General features: G+C 56.5%; 1 protein-coding gene across 4 annotated transcripts; it reads left to right on the top strand.

Annotated features, from left to right (window-relative positions):
• Window positions 1–24185, top strand: RHBDL1 (rhomboid like 1). Of its 4 annotated transcripts, none has more exons than XM_005306114.5 (8): window positions 1–372; window positions 7443–7610; window positions 9214–9438; window positions 9741–9889; window positions 14659–14771; window positions 18854–18954; window positions 19759–19819; window positions 22574–24185. In XM_005306114.5, the coding sequence occupies exons 1-8, from the start codon at window positions 334–336 to the stop codon at window positions 22843–22845; spliced, it is 1128 nt and encodes a 375-aa protein (XP_005306171.1). In that variant the 5' UTR covers window positions 1–333; the 3' UTR covers window positions 22846–24185. The 4 variants fall into 4 exon arrangements, with proteins under 4 accessions (XP_005306171.1, XP_005306172.1, XP_065415987.1 ...); XM_005306115.5 differs by having other exon boundaries at window positions 174–372; window positions 7443–7601; XM_065559915.1 differs by having other exon boundaries at window positions 182–372; window positions 19759–19879; window positions 22574–22698.
• Window positions 24186–24602: the final 417 nt, after the last annotated feature.

Here is a 24602-nt window from a genome sequence, read left to right as displayed (position 1 = left end):
GAGGCTGCAGCGTCGCTCCCGGCTCCGGTGGGCTCGGCGCTCCGCGGCTGCCCCGCCTCCCCCCACTGGGCTGCCATTGGCTCCCGGCCCCACGTCTCCCCCAGCCCCTCTCGCTGGCACCCGCCCCCGGAGCCCGGCTGTGCGGAGTGGAGCGGCGCTCGCTCTCCGATCGCTCCGCAGCAGCGCGGGGCTGGCTGGCTGACTCGGCGGCTGCAGCCCGGCACCCCTCCCTGCCATCGCTCCCGGCGCCCTGGGAGGCGAGCAGCAAACCCGCCCCCCGCCGATGAGCCCCGCAGCCGGCCGCCCCTGCAGCCAGCCAGCCCCGGCGGGTATATGGATAGGAGCTCCTTGCTGCAGCTCATCCAGGAGCAGGTGAGTGCTGGTTTCCAAGGCAGCGGCTGCTGCGCCTCTCCCGCCCGGATCGGGGGGTTCCAGCGCAGCTGTGGCATGCAGCCTGGGGAGGGGGTAACTTTCCATGGGGGGTGGGGATGGAACAGGGGCTCTCTGCAGGCTGCCACCCCGGCTCTGTGCCCATCCCCTTGGTATCTCCCTGGTGGGTTCTCCACACGCCCTGTCGTTAGCTCGTGGCTTGGCACCCAGCCGTTCCATGGCATCGCGCAGACCAGGCCACGTGCACCTCTGGGTCTGTCTCCCCCTCATGGTGGCATCTAGGTGGGGAGCCCTGGTGTCCCCAGCCAGCACCGTCTCTGTCACGCCTCTGAAATAGAGCGGATGCGCTCGTGAGCGTGGAGGTGGTGCCTGCTGGCACCGAGGGGGCGGCTTACACTAGTGAGAGCCAAACATCCCCCCACACAGCTCAGTCAGAGACACTTTGAAGCTGGCCTGCCGTGACCCTGCTATTCCAGCTCCGGGGGCACCTCCGGAACCACCGGCTGCCAAGGGTGTTGGATCGGGGCACCTGCTCGAACAGTGGAGGGACAAATATACGCTGTAGCCAGCAGCCTCAGAGGCCATGCAGCTCCTTTCCCTTCTGAACCTCCTCATTCATCCCAGCCCAGAGCTCTCTAGCTCAGCGCTGCGAGGCTGAGGACCTGCTCCCGTGAGGTGCTGGGGAGCAGCAGCAGCTGCCCTCAGACTGGGTAAAGAGTGGGTGAGGGGTGGCCAGCATCTGGAAACACTGGGCCCTAATTCATTAACACATGATGGCACTGAGCCCTGTGATCTGACCGCAGATCGGGCCCTAGTGCATTAACACATGGTGCACTGAGCCCTGTGATCTGACTGCAGATCGGGCCCTAGTGCATTAACACATGGTGCACTGAGCCCTGTGATCTGACCGCAGATCGGGCCCTAGTGCATTAACACATGGTGGCACTGAGCCCTGTGATCTGACCGCAGATCGGGCCCTAGTGCATTAACACATGGTGCACTGAGCCCTGTGATCTGACCGCAGGATCGGGCCCTAGTGCATTAACACATGGTGGCACTGAGCTCTGTGACCTGACCGCAGGATCAGGCCCTAGTGCATTAACACATAGTGGCAGCAAGCCCTGTGATCTGACCGCAGGATCGGGCCCTAATGTGTTAACACATGATGGCACTGAGCCCTGTGATCTGACCGCAGGATCGGGCCCTAATGCGTTAACACTGTGTTGCATTGGGCCCTCTGCTCTGACTGCAGGATTGGCTCCTAATGCATTAACCCTTGGTGGCACTGAGTGCTCTGTTCTGACTGATTCCTGGCTGGAACCCCTTCATCTGCTCTGGCAGCCAAATTCAGTCTCTTTAGCCAGGCCCCCGCGCCGCCAGGGATTCTGATGTGGGGGAGCTTGGTCGTTAATTTTGGTTAGGAATTTAGACTCCAAGTTCCTGTTTCAATAATTATCCCTCTGACTCACTGCATGACCTTGGGCAAGTCCCACAACCTCATTGGAGGGGGGAGCTGGGTTACCAGGCATCTCACTGGCAATTGGATGTGGGATCTGAGCTGAGCCTCCAGGAGTTGAGTGGTACAAATGTGTCTAAACATCTCTGTAAGGAAAGGGTTGCCATGAGGGAGAGAGCCGGGGCCTGTTACATTCCTGGGGGCACTCAGCCTAGAGCAGTGGTTCTCAACCCGCAGCCCGTGGGCAACTTGTGGCCCAATCAGCACATAGCTGTAGCCCAGGTGACCTCAGGGCCATCCAGGTAGTATATATATTGTGTGGATGCGGCCCACACAACACATAGAGAGCTGCATATGCAGCCCACAATGGTAAATAGGCTGAGAACCACTGGCCTAGATGATCGGCCAAAGGTTAGAGAGCATCTTAGGGGAGGACATTGGCTTCAGATCCTGCCACCTCCATGTCCAACATTTCTCAGCAGCTAGAGGTTGAATAAACTTCCCAGCCCTAGTGCCCTGTGGGAGTTGTGGTGCTGCAGCCTTAGGCGCAGGGGGCATGAGCATCGGTGGTGACAGTTTGATCTGGGAGGGTGCAGGCCACAGGTGCTGGAATGTGGCTGGAGATGGGGTCTCTGCAAGCCACTGAGGGGGGAATGATTTTGCTGCTGCTGCTGCTTTGGTCTGTTATGGGCTGGCCAATTTGCACTGAAATGCACGAGGAAAGAGAGAATCTGGGTAAGTGTGTGTTTGCGTGTGTGTATGTACTTGTGCATACATGGTATGCGTGCATCTCCGTGTGTAGTGTGCAAGCATGAGCAAGTGTGCATGCTCATATGTGGGTATGTGTGTGGTTCTAAGTGTGCACTGTGTGTATGATATGCCTAGGTGCGTATTCAGGTGGGTGGGTGTTCTTTCACATGGGGTATGTGCCTGTGTAGACTATGTGCCTGAATGTGTGTGTGTGAGGGTGCAGGCATTCATAGTTATTGTGTGTATCATGTGTGTACAGGTGTACATATGTGTGAGGTACATGTGCAGGTGTATATTGTGCATCTTCATGTGTACATATGGGTGGGCATGCCTGTACACGAGATGTGGAGGTATGGTCTGTGTGCATCTTTGTGTGTACGTGTATGGGCATGTGTGTACACGAGATGTGGAGGTATAGTACGTGTGCATCGCTGTATGTACGTGTGTGGGCATGCCTGTACACGAGATGTGGAGGTATGGTACGTGTGCATCGCCGTGTGTACGTGTATGGGCATGTGTGTACACGAGATGTGGAGGTATAGTACGTGTGCATTTCCGTGTGTACGTGTACCTATGCAAAACAAGTGTGTGATCCTAAGTGTGGACATAGTGTGTATATCTGCATGTAGATGGGTGTGCATTCACATGGGGCGTGCATGCATGTGCTTGCATCTGGCATGTGCAGTGTGTATGTGTGCATGCAGACGGGTGTTTTGTGTGCTTGGGTCTGCATTTGTGTGTGGTGTGCATGGGCGAGGGCATGTGGGTTTGCTGAGTGGTGCTAGGGGGCAGCGATGGCAATGGAATTGGCCACAGGAAGAGCAAGTGAATAGCTATTGAATCTAGTGAGCTAAATGGAGGCCCTGCTGTCATACCCAGGGAGAGGGGACAAGTGGCTGCCAGGGGGAAGTGGGTCATTAACTAGAGGGCAAACTCAGTGGAATGTACCCTAGGGATTATTATTCCTGGTATATGTATTACAGTCATACCTAGAGGCCACAAGTGTGATCGGAGGCCCTGTGCGCTAGGTGCTATACATACAATAGTAAGAGACAGGTGCTAGAGCTTACAACCTAGAAAGACAAAGAAGGGGAGGGACAGGGAGGCACTGAGTGGTGAAGTGACATGGGCAGGGCCACCCAGCCAGTCTGTGGCTGAGCTGGGAATAGAGCCCAAGTTTCCTGAGTCACAGTCCAGCACCATAACTATTTATCCACTAGCTGACACTTGGATGTGGCTGCTTATGCTGGGGGGTTGCCTACCTGAGATGCTGTTCGATGAACATGGGTGTCACGGCTTCCTTGCTAGGCCCAGTGTGCAGTGAACTGGGGGCTCCAAGGAGAAAGTAAAAGTGGAATTGGCACCCGACTTGGGGTTTATTGTGGGGGAAGGGGGAGAGACCAATCTCCTACACTGCCTGCACACCGCCCCTGCTTCCTGGAACACTGCCCCACCCCTCCTACAGCAGAGCCGTCCTAGGCACACCAGGCTCTGGAACTGTAGCCCAACGCACATGGCCAGCCACATGAAGGATCAGGCGCAAGTGCTGTGGAGAGGCAGTAACCCCTAGAATAGTGGTTCTCAAACTTTTTTTTTCCACGGACCACTTGAAAATTGCTGAGGGTCTCGGTGGACCACTTAATGATCTTTCCAAATGTTGTTTGTACCATCAGCTAACTATTGTAAAGTGCTTTGGCTAAAAGTGCTATATAAAAAAACTTAATAATAATTAACATATTTTGTTCTACAAATAAAAGCACACAACTCATATTTTTATATCCGTAATCTTACCTTTCTAATGCGATGGATGTGCCCTCTCTCCCCCGCCGCGGCAGCCCCCGAGCTGGGGCTGGGAAGGAGGGGGGGGGTCTCTGCTTCTCTCTCCAACTGTGGCAGCCGCAGCCCTGGAGCTGGGGAAAGTCGCCTCTTTCTCTGGCCGCTGCAGTCCTGCACGTCCCAAATTCCCCCCACCCCCTCTTCTCACCCCACTGCCCCCTCCCACCTACCCCCTATTCCCCCCAAGGCCACCACCTCACTTTACATGTGTGTCTTTTCCAAGGTCCAGGCACCTAATTAGTGAAGCCGAGCCTGCGTGGCTCCACGAATTAGGTGGTGGCCCTTCGTTCTGTCGTGTGCAGTCGTCCAGGCATGCAGCTTAGAGGGAACTATCCGCGGACCACCTGAATGGAACTCGCGGACCACAGTTTGAGAACCTCTGCCCTAGAGAGCTCTGCTTATAACTTGCTTTCCTTGTCTAGAGCAAGGTCTAGGTGCTGTGATCTACACAGCCTCCAAAGGGTTAATTTGGCCATATGCTGCATCTCCCCTCCTTGTAATCCCCCTTCTGATGCTCTTGTGGGGGGCCAGCCCCACTCTCCCAAAGGAAGACGTGCCCTTCCCCTACCCTGGATTGGGCCCTCTCTGTGGCTGCTGCGCCCTCCGGGCTGAGATGCGAAGTCTCCACTAGATCTGTCAGTAGCCCCAGGGAGCAGTAGATTCTTTGGGATGGAGAGGCTACAGTCTCCCTCAGCTCAAACCAGAATAGCGCGTGTGTCCGTGTCCCACAGCGTTCTCCGTCCTGCCCATTCCACAAGGACATTGCCAGGGAGCTCTGTGTTTTGCATTTCGTTCCCTGGAGAATAAGATGACAGAGACAATATTATTTGCAGAATAATTCTGTTTTACTGGCTTTGCCTCCCAGGGGCAGAACCCAGTCTCTGTCATGCCCTCGGCAGGGACTTAAACACACTGACTTTTCTTCTTGTCCTTCCAAAATGGTTTTTTAAGACTAGCCCTTCCCCCACATTATTCAAAGTGCTTTTCAAGGAGGAAATTGGATACAAACCTTCCTGGTAAATCCAGCATGACTGTGGCTTTGTTCTGGGTGAGTGTGAGGACGTGACACTTTTGGAAGAGCTAAACGTGGTGCTATGGGAATTCGATAGGGGTCTGTTCACCTGAGCCGGTGTGAGTCTGGCTCCCCGTTTGGAAGTGGCTCAGCATAAACTCCACGAGAACGCGCGAGGTGTTTACAATGTTCATGACTGCTGTCTTGAGCTGAGCGGACTCCATGCTTGCCGTGGTATGGAGTCTGCAGTGTTCATCCAGGAAAAAAGGCGCGAAATGGTTGTCTGCCGTCCGTTGCTTTCATGCAGGGAGTGAGGGAGTGAGGGAGGAGGTGAGGCTGTACCCAGAACCACCTGCGACGATGTTTTTTGTCCCATCAGGCACTGGGATCTCAACCCAGAATTCCAATGGGCGCGGGAGACTGCGGGAACTATGGGATAGCTATGGGATAGCTACCCAGAGTGCAACGCTGCAGAAATCGACGCTAGCCCCGGTACTTGGACACACACCGCCGAATTAATGTGCTTAGTGTGGCCGCATACATTTCGACTTTATACAATCTGTTTCCCAAATTCGAATTATATACATTCGGATTAATCCCGTAGTGTAGACATACCCTGTGAGGGAAAGGGTGGGAAGTGCAAAGGAGAACTTGAAAGAGGCCCGCTCGTCAGCCCATCAGAATCACCAGCTGGCAGATCCCTCCATTTGCACACCGAAGGGGCATTGCATCTCAAAGAGTTTGGAGCTGAGAGGAGGGTGCAGATGTGGACACATTGAAATGGAATGGGCCACAGGGCATGGATCACTTGTTAACTCCCCTGTTCTGTTCATTTCCTCTGGGGCACCTGGCATTGGCCACTGTTGGAAGACAGGATCCTGGGCTAGATGGACATTTGGTCTGACCCAGTGTGGCCGTTCTTGTGTTCTTAAACTGCATGGGAAGCTCAGAAGAAGTTGGGAGCAACGTTGGGCTGCATGTCCTGATTAAGGTTCAAGGTCTTCAGAGTTGATCCATTGCTCATACTGCAGCTGGAATTCTTGGGACTTGAAGTGTGAATCTGGGAAGTTTCTGGAAGGACTCAGGGTTCAGACACCTTGGTTCTGAACTCTGTAACCACAACTGATTATTGATTCCAGCCATGGTCTCCCAGTAAATGTAGGACAGGTTGAAGGGGTAGCCTACTGGGGGGACATTGTCCTTTGTAGAGCTAGAAGAACATCTTAACCCCCCTTCCCCAAGCCTTTTGAAGGCCTGTGAGTTTGGCTCCTTGTCCAGGGCACCCGTATTTTATGCCCTGCTTCTGCTTTCCGGAAGTTGACCTGCAAAGAATCCGGGGGCTTGCTGGTGAAGGAGTAAGAGGCAGGAATGTCATAAACAAGGGTGCTAGGGTTAGGGGTTCCTGCACATGCTGACTTATCTCTCTTTGTCCTTCCAGAGCTCCAACTGCCTGAGCCCCGCGCATGTTAGTGAGTGTGCCCAGTGAGACAGGGCAGCATTACCCCATTTTATAGACTGATCAAGTCACCCCATAACCTTCTCTCCTGCCTTTAGCAGCGCCTACTCTCCCATCTTAGGAGCTGTGCAGGAGGGATGGAGTGGAAGGGTTTGTGGTCTGGACTGAGTCTCAGGAGCTCTTGGTTCATGTCCTAGACTTCCTTGACCGCACACACGTGGGAGAGTGAGAGAGACAGAGCAGCTGGGCTGAGGGATTCCAGGGTTAGTAAAACCCATCGTTGAAATCCTTTACTTTAAAAATCTCCCTCCATGACAGTGCCAGGCATTGTAGCAGAACGCGGGCTGTGGGGCAGAGCCCAACCACTCCACTTCCCACAAGTTGACAGCAACTCCAGTGCCAGCCTCTCCTAGAAGAAGTGACCTTAGGGAATAGTGAAAGAGTCTTGGTGTAGAGGAGTTCCCATCTACTCCAGCCCCAGTGCCATCTTCCCAATGCTTGGAGCTGACACCCTCCGTCTCTGACTCTGGTTTCTTTTGCAGCTTGATCCAGACAACACCGGTTTCATTGGCGTAGAGACCTTCGCCAGCCTGGTGCACAGCCATGAGCTGCCCCTGGATCCTTCCAAGCTGGAGATGCTGGTGGCTCTGGCCCAGAGCAACGATGAAGGGCAGATCTGCTATCAGGAGCTGGTAGACCTGGTCAGTAACGTGAGTACTAGTAACAGCCCCGCGGTGCTGCGCAAGCCCCATAGATCTGCGTGCTGCTGGGAAATGCTTTGCCCAGGAAACGCTGCAGCTGAAACAACTCACCTGGCAGTTCCAATCCTGCAGCCCCCAAGAGGGCAGGCTCAGGATGGCAACTGAAGGACAGATGGGCAATCCTCATGTGCATGAACCTGCCACTCTAAGGCAGGAGTTTTAGGGAGGGGAAGTGCAAAACCCAGCCCTCCGTTTAGTTCAGTGTTAGAGACCATGGGGCAAATTCATCCCTGGTGTAAGCGATTCCCAGCTCCTGCTGATGTCAGCGTCCTCTGCCCCTGCTTACGCCAGGCTTGAACGTGGCCCTGAGACTCAAAGGGGTGGCTCCCAGGCAGTAACCACTCTCCCAGAGCGCCCGCAGCACAGAAAGGAATGAAGCCCATTCGGTGGGATCCCTCAGGCCGGCACAGTGCCCATTGTGGGCAGCTGGGCTAGGGGTGCTGGAGAAGGAACTCCAAGTCTGTACTCCCTGCTGGCTGTTGGCTGACCTGTGTTAAATGAGTTGGGGAGCTCTCAGTTCAGCTCCCGGGGGACAAGAGGCTGTTCCACACAAACCAGCATTGCCGAGCAGGGAGGCCCAGCGTGGCATGGGCCACAGAAGCAGAGCCGCTCCCTCCCTGAGCTGAGACGTGGTGGGGGTGGTTTGTGTTGCTGACTGCTGTTCTCGGGAGGCCTCCCCAGGGCTGGCCATGTGGTGCCAGCAGTGGGCGAGGGGAAAGGACAGTTGTGAGCAAAAGGAGGGGAAATCATGTGACTCCCCCATGGAGAGCCACCTTTATCACTGGCTGCTCCTACAGCTCCTTCTCCAGGGTGAAGGCGGGACAGCTCACAGCTAGGGGCTCTCGCTCACCTAGGGCTGCTGCCCCATTCTGTTCTAGTGGCTGCAGCTGGGAAGGTAGGGCTTTGTCTGGAGTGGGCACTCTGACCTAAGTTGCCGGTTCAGGACCCATGTGAGAAGCTCCAAGGGGGAAGCAATCAGGGAGGTGGAAAATAAAAAATATTTCCCCCCTTTATTGCTGAGCTCTTGACTAAAGCAAAAAGAAGAACAGGAATACTTGTGGCACCTTAGAGACTAACAAATTTATTAGAGCATGCTCGGGGGTCGCATAACTGCTCTAATAAATTTGTTAGTCTCTAAGGTGCCACAAGTACTCCTGTTCTTCTTTTTGCGGATACAGACTAACACGGCTGCTACTCTGAAACTTGACTAAAGCAGGCGGCACTGCTGGCTATGCAGAAAGAAATCCTTAATTCTCCATAGATTATTCCTGATTGCCTTGGCTGAGTGAGGAAACGATCTGGCAAGAGAGAGACATTTGCATGCTGTCCCTGTCCCCGCTGTGTGCTCAGAATCCCAAACCCGCCCCGGCCCTGGCAAAAGCCCTTCCTCCCCCTCTCCTCAGCTGAGGATGGAGAAGGCCTGGGTGCTTTGATAATTGCAGGAACTGGAAGGAATGGGACAGGGAATCCCTGCCCTGGGCTGACCCCTGCTGGCAGAGGCTGGGAGTGGAGTAGCTGGGCGGGCTGCGTACCTCACGGTCTCTCTTTGCAGATTAGCAGTAAACGTTCCAGTAGCTTCAAACGAGCCATTGCCAATGGGCAGAGGGCACTGCCCCGGGACGTGCTGCTGGACGAGACTGGCCTGGGCTTTTACAAGCGCTTTGTCCGCTATGTGGCCTATGAGATCCTGCCCTGCGAGATGGACCGGCGCTGGTACTTCTATCAGCACCGCACCTGCCCTCCGCCCATTTTCATGGCAGCCGTCACGCTGACCCAGGTACGCTGACTGCTCCTGGGGACCGCGCTGTCCTGCCCTTGTATCTGCCATGGGAGAGGGGGTCGTCCTACCAGCCAGTCACTGGGGGGAGGAGGGGGAGGCTCCTCGGCACCTGCATGTGATTCGATGAAACAGTCCATACTGGGCATCTTCCTGGGGGATGCTGAGCTCCAAAGCCAGGGCAGGAGGAGGATGTCACAGAGTCACCCAGCCTGGCAGCAGGCGGGGGTATCACAGGCTCAGCTCGGCCTAGGGGAATTCCTTCTGGTTATAACTGACAACTAGCCCCTTTCCTTCTGCAGATCATCGTGTTCCTCTGCTACGGGGCCCGGCTGAACCGATGGGTCCTGCAGACCTACCATCCAGAGTACATGAAGAGCCCGCTGGTGTACCACCCGGGGCACCGAGCCCGCGCCTGGAGATTCTTCACCTACATGTTCATGCACGTTGGGTAAGGACATACCACTCCCCATGCCCCCTGGGGGTAGGCAGCTCAGCTGGTGTGGTGAGACTGCGTTCCTGTCTCAGTGCAGCAGGTGCGGTGGTGGGGACTGTCACTGAGGCAGGGTGAGGCAGCCCAGGGCTGGATGAACTTGGGATATGAATTCCTATCTCCTCCCCAGAGATCACAGAGCCTGCAGATCATGGCTAAGGTACAGGTGTGGGCGACAGCTTGCCCTCTGGCTCTGAACTGCGGACTAGAACGCTTTATTTATCTCCCGGGGCACTGGATGGCTCATGGGAACCGGTCACCTCTAGGCTGCCTGCTTGTCTCCAGCCCAGATCAGGAGTGGCTGAAAGGTCTTTCCACCCGATGGACCTTCTGTTGGCCTGTGTGGAGTGAGGTGGTGGGTCTCAGTGCGTTCCTAGGGCACAACAGCCCCCAGTGCCACACTGGCAGGGGCGGCTCTATGTATTTTGCCTCCCCAAGCACGGCAGTCAGGCGGCTTTCGGCGGCGTGTCTGTGGGAGGTCTGCTGGTAACGCGGATTCGGCGGCATGCCTGAGGGAGGTCCGCTGGTCCCTCGCCTTTGGCATACCTGCCACCAAATTGGCGCGGGATCGGCGGACCTCCCTCAGGCATGCCGCCGAAGGCAGCCTGACTGCCACCCTCACAGCGACCGGCACGCCGCCCCCTGCGGCTTGCCACCCCAGGCACACGCTTGCTGCGCTGGTGCCTGGAGCTGTCCCTGCACACTGGCAGTGTCAGAAGAGAGGCCAAGGGCTGAGTGGCCTTTGAGGCTGGCCTATCCTCTCCCCTGTAGGTGTGGTCCGTCCAGGTCAGGGCTCAGGCACCGCTGAGGGTCTGTTTACACTGTCTACACGACAGCTGGGGAGACGCTCGTGTTAGCTCTGCTTCAGTAGGACACTAAAAATAGCACGGTGGACATTGTGGTACAGGCGGCGGTCTGGGCTGGCCACCCAACCCCCTGGGCTCATGCTGGAGCCTCCCCCATACCACGACACCCGCGCTGTTAGAGGCCTTGCTCAAGCGGAGTTAGCACCTGTCTGTCTCTACCCCCGCTGGGAGGGAGGCAGGCTCCCAGCTGCAGCGTAGACATCCCCTAAGAGGGCACTGGGGGCGGGGGGTACCTTGTATTGCAGCTACTAGCGCAGTGCCCTGCTTTTTGGGTAATAAAGGACATCAGACTCCAGGAGGGGTTTTTGAGCTGGATGAATAGTGAGACAGTTACATTCTGGGGATTAGAATTTAGCCTCAATTGGATTTGCAGCCCTTCTTTGTTATTAATTATGATCATTATAATTACTCTTTGTATGATCGTAGCATCTAGAACCCCCTTGTCACAGGACCCCATGGTGTAGGGTGACCAGATGTCCCGATTTTATAGGGACAGTCCCGATATTTGGGTCTTTTTCTTATATAGGCTCTTATTACCCCCCACCCCTGTCCTGATTTTTCACACTTGCTGTCTGGTCACCCTACCATGGTGCTAGGCGCTGCACAGACAGAACAAAAAGTCAGTCAGCTTGCAATCTAAGTAGAAGACAAGGTACGCCAGACAGATATGGACAGAGAAATGGGAGTGGAACAGTGAGACAAAACTAGTTCACCATGGTAGGCAGTGATCTCAGTCCACCTGCAGCCCAACCATTGTCCAGTTTTTTGTAGGCCTCATGCCAAGGGAGAGTTGGAAGGAGCGGTTCGAAGGAGGACAATGACGTGGCTTTGCATCTGTGCACAGGGAGCTTCTCCCAAGTGTGAGGGGAGAAAGCACAAAAGTGCTCATTTGAAAATGTAACACGTGGGGGATGGAGGCTGGGTTCTTGGGCCAAGCGGGGGTGGGAGTCAACCTTTTGATGCAGAATGAGAGAGGACAGGTCGGGTGGGGCTAGGACATGAAGGATCTAGAAAGTGAAGACAAGAAACATATGTTGGAGGCGATAGAGAAGGTGGAACCAGTGGAGGGACGCAGAGAGGGGGTGGAAGGGTCAAAGCAATGGGCTAGGAGAATGATCTGATTTGCTGTTTGCCCCTAGACAGGCAGTTTGGTTTGGTCGAATTTCACGGAAAGCAAATTTGGGCCAGAAGCCAAGACTTGACTCAACACATTTGTCTTGCGATGAAGTGACATTCCTTATGGGCAGAGACCGATAATAAAGGGGAGGTCATCCAATCAGGAAGCAAAAGCAATACCAGGTGACTTCAGTGACCAAAGAGCGAGGAAGGATACAGTTGTGGATAAGACTTGGAGTCAGAAGACCTGGGTTCTAGTCCTGGCTCTACTATTTTCTCACTGTGTGACCTTGGGGCAAATTGCTCAGTGTGTCGCTCTGTGCCTCAGTTTCCCCACCTGTAAAAGAGGGCGCATCACAGTTGTGAGGCTTAATTCATTAACACTTGTAAGCACATCAGCTGGGATATAAATGAGCCCCACTGAAAAGCCTATAAATACACAGAGTTTTGACATCAAATGGTTGCTGGGACAGTGGGTGAGCAGCCCACCATCCGAAATTCATTTGCACACAACGCTGATCAAACCATATTGAAGAGGGTCAGATTTGTGGAGCAGACAGTTCCCCCACAGGAGAAAGGGCTGAAGTCACTGGTGGCCCAGCATTACTGACAGTCCAGGCCCTTCCATCTCTACCAACCCTTCCCTGGTACTATAGCAGCCCAGCCTGCTCCCCACCTCCAAGCTGCCAGGATTTGTGAAAGAAAAGCTGGGCCCTGGCAGCTGAATCCTGGCACCAAGAGTGAATCCCAGTGGTGCTCACTTCCCAGTCTGTCATCTGAGAAATCGCTGCGATGTCATAAATTCAGCGTTATGATGGCGCTGCGGGAAGCAGGATAAGGGGGGCTCTGGTGGGGCGGGAAACACCTTGTACATTCTGGAGGAATTTGCACGCTGGCCAAGCAGTGTCACGAGAGATGAGAGGTGGAAGGTGACGGGGTAGGGCTGGAAAGCTTCTCCGCAGGACTGAAATTCCTCTTGAGCTACTTGGAGGTGCTCTCTTGTGCCTGGCTCCCCTTTGTGCCTGCCCAGAATCGGGGCATGTCGAGCGTGAGCTCAGATGCATTACCCATTTTTAAATGTATTTCATGCCAAAGTTGCTGGGTTTCTCTTCCTTTTCCCCCTTCTCCATCTGTGTCAGGGCACAAGCATTCACCTCAAATGCCTGGGGAACGAAGCAAGTGACCAGTGGCTCAGAATAGGCCGGACCCCATGGGCCCTCCCCATGCATCTTGTATGAGAACGGCTCCAGACCCACACACGCACTGGTGCTCAAAGGCAGAATAAGGGGGAAGAGGGATCACACAAAGGGGCCATCGGCCAGCAATGGCCACGAATAGCAGCAGCAAAGCAGGCTGTTCAGTTACGCGGCTTCGTGTCTCAGCGCAGGAGAGACATGGCTTCGACCCCTTCCCAAGCTAGTGTCTGAGGGGAACGATAGCCATCTCCAGCCCCCATAGATGCTCTCAGCACAGAGGCCACGGGTTTGTGGGACTCACCAGCGCGGTAACAGCACAGAATGTCAATTAGGGACGATACAAATAATTATCATTGAAAGGGACAACAAAGCCCGTTCCCCTGATTGGTGGGATTAGCTGCAGTTGACACTTATCATGGCCTCTTGATTGGTGGGATTAACAACAGACCACCCTCTGATTGGAGGTGGTTTGGTGAAATATTGCCCATTTGGCACTGGGGCGGTGTTGCCTTGAAATAGATCCCCGATGCCAATGTCAATGGGACCCTCGAGGCTGCCTGACATTTCAGGGCTCGGCCAGGACTCATTGCAGTGTACCCAGGGCATTCCCGAGAATAGGCCCCATGGCAGGAGGCTGCAGCCGGGTCTTCCTATCCCAGACCTTCCACCCTCGGCCCCCGGAGGTCTCAGCTTAGTGGGTGAATGTGGCCACTGGCTCCCAAGGCTCCAAGTGAAAACAAATTAATCTGGAAGTGGTGTTTACACAAGCAGTAACGCTGCAATGGGATGGGCTGGCTCAGGGGACGGGTCCTGGAAGAGGGAGCTTTTTGGTCTCTGTTTCCAATCCTGCCCAGGTTAGGTGGACTCAGTTCAGTGCCCTCCTGGGTGGATATCCACAGGTGTGGCTGAGAGCAGCCATCAGAGTGAGGCTGGCAGGAGAGGGGTCTGGGCTACACAAGGGAGCATGGGAGGCAGGAGGTTCTATTTGCGACTAGCCTAGTCTGTGCCCTGGGGCAAGTCACTGCCCCTCTGTGTTTCGGCTCCTGCTCAGTAAAACGGGTGCTGGAAGGACTCATTGGTGTGTATAAAGTGCTGAGAGACGAGGTGCTGCAGATGTGCAGAGCTGGGCCATGAAGAGCAGCCTTCCCTCCCCTCCGCACAGAGGCCCTCCCTGCTCAGGGATGGGCACACTGGCTGGGCTGGGGAGGAGGCTCTTGAGAGGCAGTGGGTAACCACCTCCCACTGAAGCCAGTGAGAATTTAAGGTGCTCACCAGCATCTCCCAAGGTTGGGCCTAGTTGCTCTGTGCTGAGGCCAGCACGGGATCCTAAAGCCCTCAGAAGGGAAGGGTTGGGCCAGAGTCTCAGTTTGCATTGTTATTCCCAGAAACTCCCTGATCCATCCTGGGCCCTGGGTTTAACCTGCTGCCTTCCTGCACAGGGCACTGTGTACGGTCCCACCCCTGCCCTGTGTGCGCAGCTGGCCGGGGCCCTCAGCTTGCCGTACTGAGTTGCTGCTGGATGAACGTGTTTCCTTGTCTCTCTGTCTAGGTTGGAACAGCTGGGATTCAATGCCCTCCTTCAGCTGATGATTGGGGTCCCCCTGGAGATGGTCCATGGCATCTTACGCATCAGCTTCCTCTACCTGGCAGGGGTGCTGGCAGGTGGGTGGGGAGCGCCTGGCTGGAGGCTGCCTCCTGCAGGTATTCCCTTCTCCTGCACTGGCAGTGAAGGCTCATTCCAGACCCACTCCCGCTGCCAGCCCGGCTGTTAGCTCCCCCCTATTCCCACAGTGACTGATCCCCCTACAACCGAGTCCTCAGCTGTCCTCTGGGCCCCTCCTGAGATGGCTGGAAAGGCCCAGGCATGTGCCAACGCTGTGGCAGTCAGCCTGAGAGCTCACAGCTGTCTTCTCCTGCCAGCTTCTTTTCTCCTTTCCTTTCCTTTCCTTTCCTTTCCTTTCCATGTTCTCTCCTGCCTTCCCCTCTTCCCCCTGGCAGTGCAGGCCACTCCTGGGCTCTCTCCACACCCACCCGCTAAGCTGTCAGAGATCTGCATTTCCGTCTCCATTATTCCCAGAAGGCAGGTCAGCGCCTCCAGCTGAAATCAATAAAGAATTAGAGCTGCTCGTGATACATTACCCGTCCTTAGGTCAGGCGGGGCCCCACTGAAATGGCTGAGGACAGCAGGGCTGGAGAAAAGATTGCCCTTCATGGGCAATTTCCAGGAGAGTCGGGCTTTGTCAGGCTTGCAGAGATGGCAACCCAGATCTCTGCTGAGCTTCGGTTGGTTACTGACCTGCTCCCAGAGCTCCGCTTCCTATGGATCCATTCCCTTCTCCTGTAAACTGGATCTGGGTTCCACAGACACAGATAATGATTGCAGTGGGTTGGCTCCTTTAACAGGGGTTCAGAGCCCCTCCTGTGGGTCTCAATATTGTCCCTGTGATATCTGGAGTGCATGGGGAGAATGGAGCCCCATACTGTAACCCTGCTGCGAGGGAACCCAGCTGCAGCCAGCCCTGGGACACTGAGGAAGGGCTATCATCCCATCTCATCTGCCCAGGACAGCCATCTAGTAAAGTGGCTGTGTGCGTGCTACCACTGCCCTCTATTGGATGGAAGGGGAACTTCTAGCTCTGCATCACATGCCCCACAGTGAATGAAGATTCTCCTCTAGTTCGGATGATGCTACCCTGGAAAGTACATGCAGGAGGGTCCCCTCTTTTGGGGTTTTATATTCAGCTGGTGGAAATTGTCCATCTCCTTGTAAGCCAAGTCCACTCTGCAGCTGCAGAAGAGGTGGCAGGAGCATTGCCAACTCCCCTAGTCTGCCCAGCCTGACCTGGAGGGACCTAAGGCTGGAGGGAAGGCCAGTCTCCACTGCACATTCAGTGCAAGGCCCCTCTGCTGCCAAAAATGGGAGCAAATCAGGGCCAGGCATGATGGGTTTGTGCCTCCCGGAAGCAGCTGTGAGACTCCAGAGTAGCTGTCACATGACTCTGACTTTCACTCATGGCTGAGTTGGGTTTGAACCAGTGACTTAGAGTTGAGGGGCTCAGTGTCCCCGTGCCAGCCTCATGCAATAGCTTCGTTTCAACCAGTGGGATTTGTGTGGTCATGAGGTGGGAACTAGCTGGCATCAGGGTGGAGAGTGGAATCTCCAGCCACCCCATCATCCTCATTTCAGGGACCTCTGTTTCTCTTGCAGCCCCACACCATGGTTTCTGCCGTGGCCTATCCTGCATCCATGGAAACTGGTGGAGCCCTGGGGGAAGTATCGGAACCAGACTTTTTCCCCACTCCACTGTAGCTACCCCCTAGCACCTTGGGCTGTGATCTCATTAGACGACTTCATGGAAGGGAAAGCCCACCCAGGGATGCAGGAAGTGGTGGTGGTGGCTCCGACTGCCTGAGTCAGTACCAGATCAATGCTGCAGAGGGGATTGTGCTACTGGAGAGTCTTTTGGGTGAAACCTAAAAGGGAGGCCCTGACCCTTGGGAGGCAGTAATGATCCCGTGGCACTTTGCACAAGAGTAGAGGGATCGGGGGATTTTAACTCTGGTAATTGCATTCCTTCTGCCTTACTCCCTGTGCAGTTCCTCTTGGTTACCTGGCTCTTCCTCATGTCCTGCCCTAAATAGTTGTCCAGTGTCACAGTGCTCTGTTAAACAGCTGCTGAGCACCTCCCCAGAGCTGATCGCACCGTGGAGCCAGGTGGGGAAGTGACTCTTGTAAATAGTTTGCACCTCAGCTAGTGACATTTGTAAAGGGCTTTGGGATCCTCCCAGCTGCAAGGAGCTATGTAAGTGTAAGACCATTATCACTAACGGGGCTGGGTCTTTAAAGCACCATGCACACCCATGGCACTGTATGAACAGTAACGACAAAGACTGTTCTCAGTGTTGGAGGTTACCTGGGTTCATTTGATTCTGTTTCCTTTTTCACAATGTCCTGCTGCACGGCTGGTCTCCAAGGGTGGTGCTGCGCCCTGGGCTGTGACACTGGGCATTTTCAAACGCAGCATGACTGGAAATCTCTGTGCACCAGCAAGGCTGCCTCCAAGCTATAGTGCTTTTATATGCTGCCGACTGCACTGAGAGCTGTTTGCAAAGGCCTTGGGCGATTAGCACAACAGCCGAAATTACTCCTCCGTGGCTGTTGTTGGAATGAGATTGGGATTAGAAATCAGGGCTCATTGGGTAGTGCTCAACAGCTCGATGTCTAGTTGGCAGCCCATGTCAAGTGAAGTACCCCAGGGATTGGTCCTGGAGCCGGTTTTGTTCAATATCTTTATTAATGATCTGGACGATGGGATAGATTGCACCCTCAGCAAGTTCACGGATGACACTAAGCTGGGAGGAGAAGTAGATAAACTGGAGCGTAGGGATAGGGTCCAGAGTGACCTAGATAAATTGGAGGATTGGGCCAAAATAAATCTGATGAGGTTCAACAAGGACAAGTGCAGAGTCCTGCACTTAGGACGGAAGAATCCCATGCACTGCTACAGGCTGGGGACTGGCTGGCTAAGCAGCAGTTCTGCAGAAAAGAACCTGGGGATTACAGTGGATGAGAAGCTGGATATGAGTCAGCAGTGTGCCCTTGTTGCCAAGAAGGCTAATGGCATATTGGGCTGCATTAGTAGGAGCATTGCCAGCAGATTGAAGGAAGTGATTATTCCCCTCTACTCGGCACTGGTGAGGCCACAGCTGGAGTATTGCATCCAGTTTTGGGCCCCCTACTACAGAAGGGATGTTGACAAACTGGAGAGAGTCCAGCGGAGGGCAACGAAAATGATTAGGGGGCTGGGGCACATGGCTTACGAGGAGAGGCTGAGGGGACTGGGCTTATTTAGTCTGCAGAAGAGAAGAGTGAGGGGGGATTTGATAGCAGCCTTCAACTATCTGAAGGGTGGTTCCAAAGAGGATGGAGCTCAGCTGTTCTCAGTGGTGGCAGATGACAGAACAAGGAGTAACGGTCTCAAGTTGCAGTGGGGGAGGTTTAGGTTGGATATTAGGAAAAACTATTTCACTAGGAGGGTGGTGAAACACTGGAATGGGTTACCTAGGGAGGTGGTGGAATCTCCTTCCTTAGAGGTTTTTAAGGTCAGGCTTGACAAAGCCCTGGCTGGGATGATTTAGTTGGGGATTGGTCCTGCTTTGAGCAGGGGGTTGGACTAGATAACCTCCTGAAGTCTCTTCCAACCCTAATCTTCTATGATTTTACCGGTGTAAAGTTCAGTCACCTGTCTCTAGTATGTGGAGTGTGTCGATTGTAGGTGAGGTGTGTGTGTTGTCTTATCCAGTGTGTATATATGGCATGCATAAGGTGTGGCACATGTGCTGTGAGGTGTGAGCTCCTAGGGTGTGGTTGGGGCCGATGGGGTGCATGTGGAGTGTGTCCAGGGGGTGAGTGTGTGTGGGCTCTGGGGGTGGGTGCTATGTTTTCTGGGTGGTGTGTGTGTGTGCTGGCTGTGCCAAGAGTTACCATGCTGTGCTGGGGCTGGGGGTGTGGGTGTGGGAGATAGGTGGAGCGTGTGTAACTGAGTTTGTCATGCGGGCAGATGGAGAGGAAAAGCCCGAGCATGGAAACCTCCCATTCAAATTGGATCCTTAGCGAGTGAACGAGTGATGCCCCAGAGCACCTGTTTGCCCTTCCCCTCCCCTTCCCAGGAGAGGGGTCTAGTCCTGCCCAGGGTGATCCTCTCTCCCCCACTCTGTAACCCCCTTTCCTCTCTTGTCCGCAGGCTCCCTGACTGTCTCCATCACAGACATGAGGGCCCCTCTGGTCGGAGGCTCGGGGGGTGTCTATGCCCTCTGCTCCGCTCACCTGGCCAACGTTGTCATGGTAGGTATCCTGGTTCTGTAGCCAGGCCACCCCTGGGGAAGGACAGACTGGGAGGTGGCTGATCTGCTTCTCCTCCCCGGAACTGGAGATCTGGTTCATTCCTGATCCCCTGTCCAGCACCAGCTGGGGGCACTACATTGGCATGGGGGGCAATGCCGAGTGGGAGCGGTCTGATAGGTACATGGAGAAGCCTTTGCCTCTGTCATTATCAAGCTCTGGTAGGCTCAGTGTGGGGTAGGCCTCCCCCAGGCTGTCCTATCTCTGTGCTTGCACCCATTGGTGGGCCCAGCACAGGCCCCCTGCTTTCCAGGTCCTGGAAGCCGGCTCTGACCACCATGTCTTGTTCCATGGGATGCGGCTGTAGGCAGGCTCCAGGGTTTTGGCCACCCCAAGCAGCCAAAACAAACAAACAAAAAAAAGCCGCAATCGCGATCTAAAAAAAGCTGCGATCGCGATCTAAAAAAAGCTGCGATCGCGATCTGCGGCGGCAATTCGGCGGGAGGTTCTTCACTCCCAGGCGGAGTGAGGGACCGTCCGCCGAATTGCCGCCGAATACCTGGACCTGCCGCCCCTCTCCGGAGCGGCTGCCCCAAGCACCTGCTTGAGAAGCTGGTGCCTGGAGCCGGCCCTGGCAGGCAGTGGGCTCCCTATGCACACAGAGCGCCACTCGCTCCTGCTGCCATTTCGAATGGTGAGCAACAGGCCGGCCAGCTGCCCTCAGGTCCATCCCCACTTTGAAACGGTCCAAAGAGGATACCAGGCCACAGCTCTCGTGCCGCCGTAACTTGGGGTCTCTGTCCGCAGAACTGGGCGGGGATGCGTTGCCCATACAAGCTGCTCCGGATGGTCCTGGCTCTGGTGTGCAGTAAGTACGTGTCGGATGCAGTCAGGCAGCAGACAGCAGGGCCTGTGGGAGCCTAGCTGGGTGAGGCTGCTGGCGGCACTGTGGTGTCTTGAGATTTTAAGGGCAGAAGGGACCAATCTGATCACCTAGTCCAGTCGCCGGTATCATGCAAGCCAGAGAACCTCACCCAATAGGGTTGCCAACTTTCTAACCCCACAAAACTGAACAATTTGCCCCGCCCCTTATCAAAGGCCCCAACCCCACTCACTCCATTCCCCCTCCCGCCATTGCTTGCTCTCCCCCACCTTCACTCACTTTCACTGGGCTGGGGTAGGGGCTTGGGGTGTAGGAAGGGGTGAGGGTTCTGGCTGGGGGTGTGGGCTCCAGGGTGAGGCCAGAAATGAGGGGTTCAAGGTGCAAGAGGGGGCTCTGGGTTGAGGCAGGGAGTTGGGGTGCCAGCTCTGGCTAGGGGTGCAGGCTATGGGGTGGGGCCAGGGGTTTGGGGTGCAGGAGAGGGCTCAGGGCTGGGGCAAGGGCTTGGGTTGCAGGAGGGGGTGTGGGATGCAGGCTCCAGGAGGGGGCTCAAGGCTGGGTCAGGGGTATGGGCTCTTGGATGGTGTTAGGGTGTGGGAGGGAGTGCAGGGCCGGGGTAGGTGGTTGGGGTGCAGGAGGGGGATTGGGGCACAGGCTCCAGCTGATCAGTGCTTACCTCCGGCAGCTCCCAGTCGATGGCACAGTGGGGCTAAAGCAGGGTCCCTGCCTGCCCTGTCTCTGCGCAGCTCCTGGAAGTGGCAGCATGTCCCTGTGGCCCCTAGGTGGAGGGGCCAGGGGGCTCTGCACGCTGCTCACGCCCACAAACGCTGCCCCCACAGCTCCCATTGCCTGCGGTTCCCGGGAGCCACACGGAGCTAGGGACATGCTGGCCAGGGCCGGCTTTCGGCCGATTCAGCTGATTCGGCTGAATCAGGCCCCTCGCCTAAGAAGGCCCCACAGCTGTCCACCCCGCCCCCGCCCCCAGCTCACTTCCCCATTCTCCCCTCTCCTGAACGCTCCGCCCCCCTGCTCCTCCCCCTCTCCTGATTCCCGCGAATCAGATGTTTGTGGGAAGTCTGAAAAGAAGCAGGGGCAGGCGGGCAGCAGCAGCAGGTAAGCTGGGGCGGGGGGGCGCGAGGAGGGCTCCAGGGAGGCACGGCACAGCCCAGTCCGGCCCCGGCCGAGCACCTCCAGCCCCGGCCCCAGCGGCTCTGGCTCCAGCCCGGCTTGGGCCCGGGGCACCGGCTGCAGCTCCGGCCCGGCACCGGCCAAGCACCCCCGGCCTGGGCCCGAGCGGCTCTGGCTCTGGCCTGGCTCGGGCCCCGGGGCACCGGCCTGGCCCTGGCCGAGCGGCTCTGGCTCCAGCTCGGCTCAGGCCCCGGGGCGCCAGCCCCGTTTCTGGCTGAGTGCGCCAGCCCAGCCCTGGCACCGGCCGAGCACCCCCGGCCCTGGCCCGAGCGGTTCCGGCCCCAGCCTGGCTTGGGCCCTGGGGCACCAGCCCCGGTTCCGGCCGAGCGCCCGGCCCGGCCCCGCTGCTCCGGCCCAGCCCTGGCACCAGCCAAGCACCCCCAACCCCGGCCCGAGCGGCTCCGGCCCCGGCCGAGTGGCTCTGGCTCGGGCCCGGCTAGGGCCCCGGAGCACCAGCCCGGCTCCGGCCCGGCTCGGGCCCCGGGGCACTGGCCCCAGTTCTGGCCGAGCACCCCCGTCCCGTCCCCGCGGCTCTGGCCCAGGCGCCAGCCAAACACCCGCAGCCCCGGCACCTCTGGCTCGGGCCCTGGGGTGCCGTCCCCGTCCCCGGCTGAGCGCGCCGGGCCGGCCTCGGCCCCAGCCGAGCGACTCCAGCCCGGCCCCGGCTGAGCGGTGCCGGCCGAGCACTCCCGGCCCCGGCCCCAGCGGCTCTGGCCTGGACCCAAACCCGGAGACCCCAGCCCGAGCGCAGCCCGATTCCTGGGGGCGGGGCTTGACACTGGCAAGTGCCGCCCCCAGGAATCAGGCCCCACTCTTGCTAAGGCCGGCCCTGATGCTGGCTGCATCCTGGAGCTCCATGGAGCCAGGGCAGGCAGGGAGCCTGCCTTAGCCCCACTGCGTCGCCGACCAGACTTTTAGCGGTCCAGTCAGTGGTGCTGACCGGAGCCACCAGGATCCCTTTTCTACCGGGCGTTCTGGTCAAAACCGGACTCCTGGCAACCCTACCACCCAGGGATTCCTGCCCTGGGGGGAATTATCTTCCTTACTCTATAAGCGACTACTCCCAAGCGCAGTATGTTGTGATTGAGCTAGTTCTCACGCTCTTCCGTGCCAGGACCCCAAGTTACCCTCTTCCCATGTGCCAAAAGGAGGGCAGGTGGTTGTTACCCCCATAGACCTCTGTGACCCCCACTAAGGGGTGGGGTGAGTTAGAGCATTTCTTTTAGAGAGGCATCCGGGCTCAGTGTAGGGACTCGCAGGGATGGAGAGCCCACCACTTCCCAGGGCTTGTCACCCCCACCGATACTCAAATGCTGATGGTAAGGAATTGCACAGCCTTCCACCAGGAACCCCCGGCCTGTGTCTGGGAGAAGGGAGGCCTGGCACAGTGGGCAGGATTGCTGGGGATCAGCAGGGTCTGACGGGATAGACTTGCAGGGGAGGTGACTGGGGTGTGAGAAGGGGAGACTCTCTAGGGCAATGGTGGCTCTTAGCCAATAGCCTCCTCAGCAGAGTTGTGGGGAACATTCTCACTCTTCGTCCTCCCTCTTGCAGTGAGCTCTGAGGTGGGCCGTGCCGTTTGGCTCCGTTTCTCTCCACCTCTGGCAGCTTCTGGCCCCCAGCCCAGCTTCATGGCCCATCTGGCAGGCGCCATCGTAGGCATCAGCATGGGGCTGACCATCCTGCGCAGCTATGAGGAGAACCTGCAGGACCAGTGTGTCTGGTGGGTGGTGCTGCTCTCCTACGCCACCTTCCTCGTCTTCGCTGTCTTCTGGAACATATTCGCTTATGACCTGTTGGGGACACAGATCCCTCCTCCGCCGTAGCATCCCCCCCCCCCCCCCCCGGCCCTCAACACCCACCCTGAAAGTGCCAAAACCCAGATGATGCGGGTGCCAACCTCCCGGCTGGAGCCCTGCCACACACTTTTTCTATCAGTGTGTTATTTCAGCCGGATGCCGGACTGGATCTTCCTCGGCCCCTGCTTGAGGCTGGGAGGCAACAGACGCGTGACACAGAATCAAGGAAAACTGCCCGCCCGCAGATCCCAAAACAGCCCCCCTTCCGAGCGCGGCCGGAAAGCAATTCCGCCCTGGTGCGTTGGAGTGAATGAGTGTGCTCCCCGGGCAAGGGTGGGCGGGAGTGAACCGGCAGACCTGCCCCCCTGTGCCAGGCTGGGTATGCCAATGCTCCCTCATGACTGTACAGTTTTCCTGCTCCTACCTCTCCCTCGCCCCTCTCTAGTTCTCTTGGGGGCGGGGGCAGCCCAGCTACTCTGCTGTGGGCAGCACCAGCACAGCAGGGACCCCAGTAAAATACTCTTCCCGTGTAAAGATGATTATCTCGCTCGCTCTTGTGCCCTCTGTTCCCCCTTTCCTGCTTCTCCCCATCCCTGCACCCCATTCTCCATGCAGTCCCTTACAGCAGAGTCCTGGGGGGGGGCAGCATGGTAAGGGGGAAAAGCTCCCTGCATGAAATCTTTGCTCCTTGCTTCCAGGCCCAGGAGAGAGTAGCGAGGGGACTCCATTTGCCCATGGGCTGCAGAGATAGGGCAGACAGCAGCAGCCGCAATGCCCCCTGGCTCTGCAGAGGACAGGGCCAATGCAGCTGGGTTCAGGGACTGATGGCAGCTCAGTGTAGCCGCAGGTCAGGAGGGAGCCCATCTTTTCTTTATCCCTAGAAACAGCCATGTCAAGCTCTGGTCTCTGTGCCAAGGGCCGTTACAGTGCTCCCTGGCTTATTTAGCCCTTTAAGAGCTCACTTGGCACACAGTTCAGGGTTAGTCTGAGCACCCACCCAGTGTGCAGGGGCCAGGGCCTCTCGGCCCCCACTCCCAACACAAATCACTCTTTGACATGACGGACTCTGGTGACAACAAGATTTTTTCTGCACCAAATCAGAGCTGAGACCAGCCAGACTCATTTCAGCTGTGACCCCGAGTTTGGCCCTCCAGGTCCCAAAGCCTGCACACCCCAGGGCTTTCGATAGCTGGTATGAAACACCTCCCAGAGTCGCTCCACGGCAGCTGGCATTGCTGGGGGCTTTCCCGAGCAATGGGTTGGTGCCTCGTGCTGAGAGGGGCAGGGATGGCCGAGGGAAAGAGGCAGGACCCGCATTTGAAGTCTGACCCTTTTTGGAGTATAAATAAATATTTTGCACACCACATGGCTCTGCTCTCTGTCTGAGTTTCTGCTGCAGTGTTGCATCCATTCCCTGGTTCCTCCTAGAGAGGACTAGATTTCCCCCTGTCTTGGGCAAAGAACCAGAAGCCAGGCTTGCTTATTCGTTGCTAAATGGGACACAATCCTCATCTGCTGCGGCCCAAATGGAAATTGCTCGTCCACATAGAGCCACTTGCAGCCACTTGTGACATCCGGGCTTGTGGCTGATGATGAGGGAGGACTGGTAAAGGACTGGGTATTTGAAGTGGGGCTGCCTTCCACCATTGGGTGCTGCTGTAGTTTGTCTCACATGCCAAGATTCTGGGAGTGTGGCTATAAGGGGAGTTATTCCTGATTCACTCCCTGTGTGGACGCTCTTATTCTGGATTAAGTGTTCTGTTCCAACGAAATCCATTTTGGAT

Source organism: Chrysemys picta, chromosome 10 (assembly GCF_011386835.1).
Source record: "Chrysemys picta bellii isolate R12L10 chromosome 10, ASM1138683v2, whole genome shotgun sequence".
Classification (NCBI taxonomy): Eukaryota; Metazoa; Chordata; order Testudines; family Emydidae; genus Chrysemys; species Chrysemys picta.
Note: the sequence above shows the minus strand (reverse complement) of the source record. Positions and strands in the feature narration are given on the sequence as shown.